The 12,569-nt window shown below is 45.9% G+C and overlaps 1 protein-coding gene across 1 annotated transcript; it reads right to left on the bottom strand.

Moving 5' to 3' along the window:
* Window positions 1–10,090: 10,090 nt before the first annotated feature.
* Window positions 10,091–11,840, bottom strand: LOC129007604 (uncharacterized). The gene is made up of 2 exons (XM_054438685.2): window positions 11,831–11,840; window positions 10,091–11,746 (listed from the first exon to the last, which is right to left on the bottom strand). Exons 1-2 carry the CDS (start codon window positions 11,838–11,840, stop codon window positions 11,073–11,075), a joined length of 684 nt encoding a protein of 227 aa, XP_054294660.2. The 3' UTR covers window positions 10,091–11,072.
* Window positions 11,841–12,569: the final 729 nt, after the last annotated feature.

The following is a 12,569-nucleotide window of genomic DNA, read 5'->3' as shown; positions in this document are numbered from 1 at the left end:
ATTCATTATTTCTTCTAGCACTGCTCTCTTAAAAATTTGTATTATCTATAGTTTAGAAAGTTTGCTTTTAGTTTCATAGCTCACTATCTATAACTATGTTCATTTTTAGGATTATCAAATTTGGGGAAATGTCATCGAATTGGTTTCCTATATCAGCTATAATATTTGGAAGACATTTCTGAAAACCAGCTCTGCCTCTGTACCTTTCTTCTTTTTTTTTTTTTTTTTTGAGATGGAGTCTCGCTCTGTCACCCAGGCTAGACTGCAGTGGCACATCTCGGCTCACTGCAAGCTTTGCCTCCCAGGTTCATGCCATTCTCCTGCCTCAGCCTCCCAAGTAGCTGGGACTACAGGTGCCCGCCACCACTCCTGGGTAATTTTTTGTATTTTTAGTATAGACGAGGTTTCACCATGTTAGCCAGGATGGTCTCGATCTCCTGACCTCGTGATCTGCCTGTCTCGGCCTCCTGAAGTGCTGAGATTACAGGCACCTCTGTACCTTTCAAACCTTGTTTCTCTTCCGCTGCCCACGTGCAGCCACTGGAGGATGCATGGTATCATGACATCATCCTGGTCATTCATCTTTGTGTCACCATACTTGGGCAAGTTTTCACAGTGGATGGTAGGAGTATTCCTGGAAGTAATCCATCCTCTAAAGGATAAGAGATTATTGGGCTATAGTTGGAAGGGACTCTGATTCCCATAAATGTATCCCACCGAACCAAAATTAAATTCATTCCCCAGTTTTCGCTCCCCATGGTCAGAGCCTCAAAATGTCTAATGCCCCAGCAATATTACTTTACACTAAGCCTACACTGAGGCTAAAACTCTAACCCTGGTGAGTGCACTTGAATAGATACACTTAGCTTGACTTTCTGTCATTTCTTATCCTTCCCCGTTTCAACTTCCCACACTCTGGACAATGAGACGGGCGGCATCCTGTACCTGTGCTGGCGTGTAGTCTGTCTCCTCCCGGACAAGCTCGCCTGTTTCTGTTTGTGCTGTTCTGGGAGCCACCTCTCTTGTGGAACTGGGGATGATGGTGAGTCCTTGAGTGGCGACTGCTTCAAGTGAAGTCACTGAAAGGGGTCTTTCTAAGGCAGATGGGACCACCTTAGCTGGGGGTGGGTGGGTGTGAGGTGGTGACTAGGGTGGGCCAGAACAGGCTTCTTAGAGTTCAGGGAAATTTGGGGATTCCAAGTTTTTGGCTCACCTGTGTCCACCCAGATGATTTCATCTGAAGAGTTTCAGCAAACACCTGCTCCTCGCCAGTCATATTCCTACTTTATAATTAGCACCTGATTGCAGGGCTGTGCATTTTCATTGCTGTTCCAACTTTGCAGCCCCCACAGTCAGGTGTGGGTGCAATCCCCAGCCGGGGCTGCCCACAGGAAAAGAGGCCAACACCCCGGGGTGCTCTGATTGTAATTGTTTTTCATTTTTCACTCTACCAGTTTTTATTTCTTGCACAATAACATCGTGACAGCCACAAACAAAATAATTTGAAAATAAGGTAAACTTGCCCATAATCCATTTACTCTAAAGCATCAAGTTCTTATATTCCAGTCCTCATGAAAATTCGTTTGTTTGTTTGTTTGTTTTAAAGAATTGCGGAAAAAATATTTGACAAGGAAATATACACCAAACCCAGCTCTTTTGTTTAAAAGCCAATTGCAAAAACACAGAACGAATGACCTGGTTTAACAGTGGCTAAGAACAATAGAAAAAGGGCCTGGTTTATCTGAGTTAAATTTGAGCTCAGGATGAGGCTAGGGTGTGGTGTAGCTGCCAAAACCCACTCTGTGGTCTGAGGGTGGATTCGTAGCCACACAGTGTCCAACTGAGGGGTGAATGAGCCCCTCCCCATCAGCCCATGCTAGTTCCTTTAATGGACTTTTTTTTCAGAGCAGTTTTAGGTTCACAGCAAAACTGAGAGGAGTGGGCCACAACATCCCCTGTGCTCTACAATGAGAGCACTTCCTCAGAACCCAAGACAGTGGGCCACTCTCTGGGGGTCCCCAGGGGCTCAGGGTGTGGCTGGCCTGTCCCCAACTCAGGAGAGACCAGGAGTTGTCTTACGGTTCCTTCATTGGAAGTCTCTGTGGATGCCTCCCATGGACCTGAATGTTGAGGGCCCATGATTTCCACAGTACATTGAGGAGCTGGGATGCAGGGCCCCTATTTCCTCTACGTGTGCCCTGGACACCCCAGGCCCATGGGACAGGCCTGGCCCTGCAACCCCACCAGGGCCCTGACACCAGGCTTGGCCTGGCCTTGTGATGAGCAAGAGAAGAGGCAGGTCCAGGGACACCTCCTGCACGGGATCGCCTGCATCCGACCCCCATGACAGGCAGTGGCCAGCACGGTGTGGAAGGGGCCCTGCAGCCCCAGATGGCCCCTGGCCTCAGGAAATTAATATCCACTGGAAAACTCGTCACTTGGAGGCTGCCAGAGGGAAGGGTGAGTGTCACGTTCCCGCAGCCATGGCCAGCCAGCAGCATGCCCTGTGGCCTCTGGCCCAACCTGTGGGACAGGGACCCCAGACAGGGCACAAGTCCCAGTCCCAGAGGGTCCTGGCCTGATGCTAACCCAAGCCCTGTCAAGGGAAGGGCATCAGGGGCGCCATGGGCACCCAGCAGCAGCCAGGATGATCACACAGGGGACTGAGCCTTCTGTGGCAGTGGCCGGACCCAGAACTTGGCCAAAAGCAGGGCAAGCCTCCTGCATCAGAGCGGGTGCTGCTGCCTGTGCATGCCCAGCAAGGCCGAGCCAGTGATGCTACCAGGGTCCATGAGGCAAGGGTGGGGCAGGAGCAGGCTGACCAGCCGCCAACCTCGTCCACTCCAGGAGGCAGGGATGGCCGAGCTCCCACGCCCTCGTGGCCGCCACCTGACCACCGATGGGGCAGAGGCCTGAGGTCGAGCAGTCAGTGCTGGGGCCCAGCTTCCAGGGTCTACAAACTGCTCCAGTCCGGAGGGCCAAAGATAACTGGGCATGTGAGGGCCCAGGAGGTCAGTTCCCTACATTTGCCAACCTTGGCAGGTGCATTTCGTGGTCAGAAAAAGTCAAGAAAGGTGACACCTCTCAGGTGTTATTATGAAGGATTCTCCCAAGACACATCTTTTTTTACATTTATTTTTATTGTATATATTTATGGTGGACAACATGGTGTTGTGGTAAACATGTACACTACTGAAATGATGGCTACAATTAATATCTCCAACACCTTCCATGGTTCCTTTTTGTATGTGTGTGTATAAGTGTGTGTGCATGGGTGTGTTTGGATAAGTGTGTGTATGAGTGTGTATGCATGTGTATGAGTGTGTGTTTGTATGATTATGTGTGTATGAGTATGTGTAAAGTGTGTTAATTGTGTGTGAGACTGAGTGTGTGTATGTATGTGTATGAGGGTGAGTGTGTATGTGTATGTGTGTGTATGAGGGTAAGTATGTGTGTATGATGTGAGTGTGTGTGTGTATGTGTGTGCGGTAGGAGCACCTGGAGTCTTCTCTCAGCACACCTGCCACACACAACACCTGTCACCTGTAGTCCTTGCACTGTGCACTGGACTGCTCGGCTCCCTCTCCTACACAACTGCAAGCCCTTGACCTCCTCCTCCCCCTTTCCTTCTTCCTCCAGACCCTGGTAACCACTGTTGTATTCTATGTTTCTATGTATTTGACTTTTTCAAAATGTGGAATATACACATACATCTATACGTGTATATATGGAATATTCTTCAGCTTTCAAAAGAAGGAGATCTGGTTACTTACAACAACATGGACGAATCTGGAGGACATTACACAGGGTGAAAAGAGGCAGACACAGAAAGACAGACACCACACGCTCTTCCTCACACATGGAGTCTACAGGAGTGAAACTCACAGAAGCACAGAGTGCAAGCATGGGAACCAGAGGCAGGGAAAGGGGAAATGAGGAGGTGCTGGCCCAGGGGTCCAAAGCTTCAGTTCTGCAAGATGAATAAGGCTTGGAGACCCAATGCATAGCAACGTGACCATAGCTAACAACATGGTGTTTATTATGTACTTAAAATGTACTGAGAAGGTAGTTACTAAATGTTCTCACCACCAAGAAAAGAGAGAGAGAGAGAGAGCCATGCGAAGTGGTGGATATCTTAATTATCTTGACTGTGGTGATTATTTCACAATGTAGACACATATGAGATCATCGAATTGTATGTCTTAAATATACACAATTAAAAATAATAAAAGCCACCCCCAGTGCCAGGCCCCACAGGCACCCCCACCCAACCCTCCTCCTTGCACATACAATGTATAAAAAATAGATGCACATACACAATTGGGTATTGTTACCAATTAGAATTTTATTATCCACATTTCTTTGACCCTTAATTTTTTTCACTAAAACCTGCATCATGGTTGCCTCTCCTAGGAAGTAGATCTGGGTATAAGTCTATGTTTCTTTATGCACATGCATATTCATATATATGAAATTTTTCCATAAGTAGGATCACACATACTGGACTCACTTTTCACTGTCATTTTCTTTTTGTTGATTCCTACACACCTTCCCCACTCCACCCAGCCACCGTCCTATGTACCCCAGGCACACACTCAACGTATGTGTAAAAGATATTTTTATTGCTTGCTACTAAAATAAGATCCTACAGGGCTCATTTCTCTGCATCTACATTTCACACTAGCCAGAGCCTTGAGGAAATTTCTCCAAGTCCACTGGTACAGGTGTAATCTAATTTTTTAGTGGGTATGACTTTTAGTATTAATTTTCAATTTGCTAGGATTCTTTTTCTGACACTGTAAATAATATATCATACATATATATGTATACATGAATATGTTTACATTTAATCTTTTTTCAGTAATTTCAAGACTAATTGTATTGATATTACCTAATTTTATTATTGTTTTCAAAAAAACTATAATAAATTATATCCCCAAAACAATGTATCAGAGTACCTTTCCCCCCAATTTCACTAGCAGTAGGTGTTATTATTCTTGTTAATGTTTGCCAGTCTAGTAGATATAAAATGTTGCAGGTAGCCATTAACTGAGTCCACTAGCGTGGGCAGAAAAGGAATTTACCAAGACAGTTGTAGGTAAGGAAAGGCAGATTTATTAGAGAATGTAGGAAAATACGTTGCAAGAATGGAAAGGGCAGGTCAGCAAGGGAGGAGCTGGCTGACAGGAGACAAAGGCCTGCTGGAGATTTTATAGGATGGTGCTTGTGCTGGAGAGGGTTACATGCAGTGCTGATAATGCCAAGGTTTCAGTGAGCTAATTTGCATTTTTCTATCAACTGAGGTCATAAGTTGAGTGCAAGAAGATTGTGACTTATGTGAGTTATTTGCGCAGGAGGGCTAAGTCTTGCACCATGAAGAAAGGCAGACTTGTAGCTTATCTGCCTTCTCTTTTTGCTTTCCCTTGGTCCCACCACCCTGGCTCCTTTTCCATAATTAGGGCTCCACAGAAAATATCCCATGTATCTGACTACCAGTGAGTCTGATTTACTTTTTATATTTTTAATTGCACATTTCCATTTGTTTATCAGAGAATCACCTTTTCAACAGCTTGGTTGTTTGTCTTCTACTTGTCAATGTGTAAGAGCTACTAATGTTTTATAGATTTTTTTGAGACAGGGTCTCGCTCGGTTGTTGGAGTGCAGTGGCACAATGTCAGCTTACTACAACCTCTGCCTCCTGGGTTCAAGCAATTCTCCCACCTCAGCCTTCCAAGTAGCTGTGATTACAGGCATGCACCACCACGCCCAGCTAGTTTTTATATTTTTAGTAGAGATGAGGTTTCACCATGTTGGCCTGGCTGGTCTTGAACTCTTGGCCTCATGTGATCCACCTGCCTTGGGCTCCCAAATTGCTGGGATTATAGGCATGAGCCATCATGCTCGGCCAATGTTTTATAGATTATAGAACTAACGAATCCAGCAAGTTTTCAGAATACAGGACCAATATATAAAAATCAATTGTATTTCTACTCACTTGCAACTCTGAAAGTGACAAAACACTGTTGAAAGAAACTAAAGAAGATCTAAAACATCCCAGATTTGTTGTGGACTGAATATTTATGTTCTTTCAAATTCGTATGTTGAATCCATCACTCCCGTTGTGGTTGTATATGAAGATGAGTTCTCTAAGGTTACATAAGGTCATAAGGGCTTCCATAGGATTTGCATCTTCATAAGAAGAGACACCAGGAAGCATTTGCCTCTGTCTCGCTCTCTCTTTCTCTCTCTCTCTCTCTTCCTCCCTCCATCTCTTTCTCTCTCCACACACAAAGGAAAGGCCATGTGAGCAAAGAGTGGGAAAGCTGCCATCTGCAACCCAAGGAGAGAGCCCGCACCAGAAACTAAAGTTGCTTGCACCCGATCTTGGACTTCTGAATTGTGAGAAAATAAATGCCTGTTGTTGGGCCACCAAATCCATGGTATTTTGTTATGGCAGCCCAAAAGCAGACTAATGTTCATGTATCAGGAGACTTAACATTTTTCAGATGGCAATATCCCCAAAATTGATCTACAGAGTCTATGCAATCTCTATCAGGAAAGCAGCTGGCTTCTTTGTAGAAATTCACAGGCTGATTTTAAAGTTCATGTGGAATCTCAAGGGATCCTGAATAGCTAAAACAATGTTAAAAGGAAGAACAATGTTGGAGGGCTCACATTTGCCAATTTGAAAACTTACTACAAAGCTGCAGTCATCAGGGCAGTTTAGCACTGTTAGAATAAATGTATAAACCAGTGGAATAGAATTGAGAGCCAGAAATAAACCCTCATGTAGATGACCAACTGATTTTTGACAGGGTGCCAGATCATTCAATGGAGGAAGAGCAGTACTTCAACAAATGGTGCTGGGAAACTAGACATCCACATGCACAGGAATGAGCTGGACCCCTACCTCACACCACATACAATAATTAATTCAAAATGGGTCAAAAGGCCTACATTTAAGAGTCAAATCTATAAAACTATTAAAAGAAAACATGACCTTGGATTCGGTGTGGATTCATAGATAGGACACCAAAAGCACCAGCAACAAAAGAAAAATACAAATACATTGGATGCCATCAAAAGTTAAATATTTTTGCACCAAAGGACACTATCAACAAAGTGAAAGAACAGTCTACATAATAAAGGAAGAAAAGATTTACAAATCAGATATCTGATAAGCGTCTAGTATCTAGAGTATATAAAGAACTTTTTCTTCAACTTTTATTTTAGAATCAGGCAGTACATGTGCAGGTTTGTCACATGGGTATATTGTATGATGCCGAGGTTTGGAATATGAATGAATCCATCACCAAAATAGTGACTGTAGTACCCAGTAGTTTTTTAGTCCTTGCCCCCTCCCTCCCTCCTCTTGTTCCCCAGTATTCAGCCCTTGCCCCCTCCCTCCCTTCCTCCCACCTATTGTTCCCCAGTGTCTATGGTTTTCATCTTTATGTCCATGTGTACTCAATGTTTAGCTCTCACTTATAAGTGAGAATATGTGGTATTTGGTTTTCTGCTTCTGCATTAGTTCTCTTAGGATAATGGCCTCCAGCTTCATCCATATTGCTGCAAAAGATATGACTTCATTCTTTTTTATGGCTGCGTAGTATTCCATGGTGTATATGTACCAAATCTTCTTTATCCAATCCTCCATTGATGGGTACCTGGGTTGATTCCACATCTTTGTTTCTGTGCATAGCACTGCAGTTAACATATGGATGCATGTGTCTTTTGGTAGATTTATTTTCCTTTGGGTATATATCCAATAATGAGATTGCTGGGTCAAATAGTGGTTCAATTCTTAGCTCTTTGAGAAATCTCCAAACTGCTCTCCGTGGTGGCTGAATTCATTTACATTCCCACCAACAGTGTACAAGTGTTCCCTTTTCTCTCAAGCTTTGCCAGCATCTGATTTTAGGTTTTTTTGTTTTGTTTTGTTTTTTACTTTTTATCAAAAGCCATTCTGACTGATATGAGATGGTATCTCATGGTGGTTTTGATTTACATTCCCCTAATAGTTAGTGATGTGGAGCATTTTCATATAGTTGTTGGCCATGTGCATGTCTTCTTTTGAGAAGTGTCTGTTCATATCCTTTACTCACTTCTTAATGAAGTTATTTGTTTTTTGCTTGTTGATTTGTTTAAGTTCCTTATGGACTGCAGATATTAGACTTTTGTCAGATGCACAGTGTGTGAATATTTTCACCCATTTTGTAGGTTGAGTGTTGACTCCCTGATAGTTTCTCTTGCTGTGCGGAAGCTCTTCGGTTTAATTAGGTCCCGCTTGTCAATTTTTGTTTTTGTAGCAATTGCTTATGAGGACTTAGCCATAATTTTTTTTGCCAAGGCTGATCATGAAGGGAATTTCCTAACTTTTCTTCTAGGATTTTTTTTTTTTTTTTGAGACAGAGCCTCACTCTGTCATCCAGGCTGGAGTGCTGTGGCACGATCTCTATGGGGTGTGTATCCAAAGGAAAAGAAATCAGTGTGTTAAAGAGATATCTGCACCCCACGTTTATTGCAGCACTGCTCACAATAGCCACAATATGAAAGCACCTAAGTGCTTGTCAACAGATGAATGGAAAACATGGAGAAGTAATGGAAAAGAAAAGATGCTGTATACACACAATGGAATTCTATTTAACCCTAAAACAGAACAAAATTCTGCCATATGTGAAAATACAGGTGAGCTTGGAGGACATTATGTTAAATGCAATAAGCCAGGCACAGAAAGATGAACCGCATAATCTCACTCACAGGTGCAAGCTAAAGAAGTTGATTTCAGGAGTAGAGGGCAGAATGGTGGTTACCAGGGGCTGGGAAGGGGTGGGGAGGAGGGAAAAGGGAGAGCCTGGTTCACAGATACAAAACTACAGCCACACAGGGGGAGTAAGCCCTAGTGTTCTGTAGCACTGTATGATGACTGGAGTTAACAATAATTTATTGCACATTTGCAGATAGCTAGAGGAGAAGATATTGAGTGTTCCCAACACAAAGAAATGATAAATGTTTGAGGAGATGATATACTGTTCACTCTGAATGATCTCTACACATTGTATACATGTATCAAAATATCATGTCGGATTGCTGGGTTAGCTCTATTTTGAGCTTTTTGAGGAACCTCCAAACCATTTTCCTTAGTGGTTGTACAACTTCCCACTAACAGCATACGAGTTCCCTTTCTTCACTTCCTCTGCAGGATTTATATTTGCCTTTTTGATCGCGGCCATTCTGTGGGATGAGAGGACACCTTGTTGTGGTTTTGACTTGTGTGTCCCTGATGATGAATGATGCTGAGAATTTCTTCAAGCTCTCGTTGGTCATTTGTACGTCTTCTTTCAGAAATGTCGGTTCAGCTCCCTCTGCAGTCATGCCTGAGAACCACAAGTGAGACACGGGGAAAATTGCGTTGGTCTGAAGCCGCCTGGAGAACCGTCCTGTGGGGTAGTGAGTGGGGGGTATTAAAGGGCGTGAGGTTATGAAATTTTCTACAACTGATTATGGCGGTGGGTACACAGCTCTGTGAATATACTGAAAGCATTGAATTGTATACCTTAAATGGGTGAACTATGTGGTATATGAATGATATGTCAATAAAGCTGTTAACAAAACAAGAAGAGGTATCAGAGAGGTTGAGGATCAGTGAAGCCGTGGTTGTATCAATGGACTGAGAGTTCTGGTGGAATCAAAGCACTGGAGAAAGTGAGCTAGAAAGAGGAGGGTGACTGGAAGTGGGTGCATGGGACACACCCCAGTGGGGTGCCCTGTGAAGAACAAGGTCACAGATATCACCCCAGGGGTGAGGGGTGGGGAAGGATCATTTACTTCTGTAAGTGATCCCCATGGGGGCACTGCTTAATTGAGCAGTGGGAAGGAGGACACCATCCTCCAGGCCCCAGAATGGTAGAGCCACTGGCAGCTTGCATCTTGAGCATGGAGAAGCTGCAGCCACCAAACTCCAACCCATGAGGGCAGCTGCGGGGGGTGAACCATGTAAAGTCATGAGAGTGGAGTTCCCCAAGGCCTTAGAAGCCCATCCCTCACCCCAGTGTACCCTGGATGTGGGACTGGGAGTCCAAGGACATTATTTTGAAGCTTTAAGATTTAATGGCTTCCCTGCTGGATTTCAGACATGCATGGGGTCTGTGGCCCCTTCCTTTGGGCTGACTTCTCCCTTTTGGAATGGGAATGTTTACCCAATGCCTCCACCCTCATTGTATCTTCAAAGTAAATAATGTGTTTTGATTTTCACAGGTTCATTGGTGGAAGGAACTTGGACTTGGGACTTCGGACTTGATGTTGGAATGAGTCAAGACATTGAGAGGACTGCTGGGAAGAGATGATTCTATTTTGCGATGTAAAAACATGAGACTTGAGGGTTCAGGGGAATAATGATATCGTTGGGATGTCCCCTCCAAATCTCTTGTCGAAATGTAATCCCCAGTGTTGAAGGAGGGGCCTGCGGGGAGGTGTTTGGGTCATGGGGGTGGATCCCTCATGACTGGCTTAGCGCCATCCCCTTGGTGATGAGTGTGTTCACTCAGATCTGGTTGTTCACAAGTGTGTGGCCCCTCCTCACCCCTTGCTCCCATTCTCACCATGTAGCGTGCCTGCTCCTGCTTCACCTTCCACCATGAGGAAAAGCTCCCTGAGGGCCTCTCCAGAAGCAGAGGTGGGTGCCATGCTTGTGCAGCCTGCAGAACCATGAGCCATTCTAACCTCTTTCCTTTATAAATTACCCAGCCTCAAGTATTTCTTTAGAGCAATGCAAAGAATGGTCTAATACACCTGGAAAGCTGAGACTGGCATGAGTAAAATATAAAGACCATGGATAACTTTTGAAATCTAAAAATGTAAAATTAATATTACTGGGGGAGTCAACACAGGAAAGATGAGAGCTCGTGGGCAGAGGCTGCTGCCCATTGGTCACATGTGGCCAGCAGAGAGCAGGTGACCAGCACCCTGGAGCTTGGTGGGAAGCACCAGACAGCCTGGAGCTGAGGTTTCAATTGCAGGGGCCAAAACAAATGGGGAAAAAGACAAATTTAGCAAACAAAGAAAGTAGATGCTCAACTGAGCCAGGAGGAAGTCACTAGCAAAGGGGAAAAAAATAGAGCTCTGGAAAAACAGTGTAAACAGTCACAAGAAAGGGACCCTGTGTCATGCCTGACATCTGGACAGGTATATAAAGAGCCCAGGCTCAGGGAGCTCCACACCTGCACCTCCCTCTCACCTGCTCCTCTACCTGCTCCACCCTCAATCCACCAGAACCATGGGCTGCTGTGGCTGTGGGGGCTGTGGTTCCGGCTGTGGGGGCTGTGGCTCTGGCTGTGGCTCCAGCTGTTTTGTGCCAGTCTGCTGCTGCAAGCCCGTGTGCTGCTGTGTGCCAGCCTGTTCCTGCTCCAGCTGTGGCTCCTGTGGGGGCTCCAAAGGGGGTTGTGGCTCTTGTGGGGGCTCCAAGGGGGGTTGTGGCTCCTGTGGGGGTTCCAAGGGGGGCTGTGGCTCCTGTGGGGGCTCCAAGGGGGGCTGTGGCTCCAGCTGCTGTGTGCCCATCTGCTGCTGCTCCAGCTGTGGCTCCTGTGGGGGCTCCAAGGGGGGCTGTGGTTCTTGTGGCTGCTCCCAGTCCAGCTGCTGTAAGCCCTGCTGCTGCCAGTCCAGCTGCTGTGTCCCCGTATGCTGCCAGTGTAAGATCTGAGGCTCTGGACCCAGACCTTCAGGTTTCTCCTGTTCAGTGAAAGTATTTCTTATGGTTTCCCTGAATCAGTTCGTCCCATACATCCTCCCTGAGGCAGCTGCACCTGCTCTAGCTCACCATCCATGCACACACCTCCTTGCATGTCTTGGCTCTCCTCTGGGCCCTGCCTTCAGCCTCCTCACTCCAGAAACGCGTGTTTCCTTGATGCAGAAGGTGTCCTTGCCTGGACGAGGGTGCCCAGCCAACCGCCACGATGTTCCCTGCACTTGGGTGTGGACCATCTTCTTCTTCTCCCTGGGCCGACTGAGATGCAAGGTCTGACCCCACAAGGCCAGGCCAATGTTCCTGTGTGATCACTAAGAACCAGCTTCTCAACCACCATCAGGACCCTGGATCCTCCTGGGCTGCTGCCTGTTCTCCTGTGGCCCACCTGTGACCAGGAAGGTCTCTTTCCTTCCTATTGTCTCCATCTGTTTAAAATAAAAAAATAATAATAATGAATGAATTTCCTTGCAATAAAGCCTCTCAGGTCTGTAAACCAACTGTACACTTGGTGCAATTCTGTCCAACCCCTTTCCTGTGCAGTGACTGATTCTGTGTTCTGATCTGTCAGCTAAGCTGGGAAACGCCTGCCAGCAGGCCTGGTACCTTCACAAAAAAATCTGCCATTCCCTTCTGTTCTCCTCTCAGCCTCAAATATCTTCACAGTCTCCGCTTGCAGGAGAAGAGGGCTCAGCCCGGGGAGGATTCGGCATTCAATGCCCACCCTAGAGGCGCTGAGGGGCAGGCGGGCCCTGAGTACTGATGACCAGCCAAGCAGGGCTTTGCACAAGACCCGTGGCTTCCAGCTTCCCACTCTCCTCTGGGGCCT

This window comes from Pongo pygmaeus, chromosome 9 (genome assembly GCF_028885625.2).
Source record: "Pongo pygmaeus isolate AG05252 chromosome 9, NHGRI_mPonPyg2-v2.0_pri, whole genome shotgun sequence".
NCBI classification, from domain to species: domain Eukaryota; kingdom Metazoa; phylum Chordata; class Mammalia; order Primates; family Hominidae; genus Pongo; species Pongo pygmaeus.
Note: the sequence above shows the minus strand (reverse complement) of the source record. Positions and strands in the feature narration are given on the sequence as shown.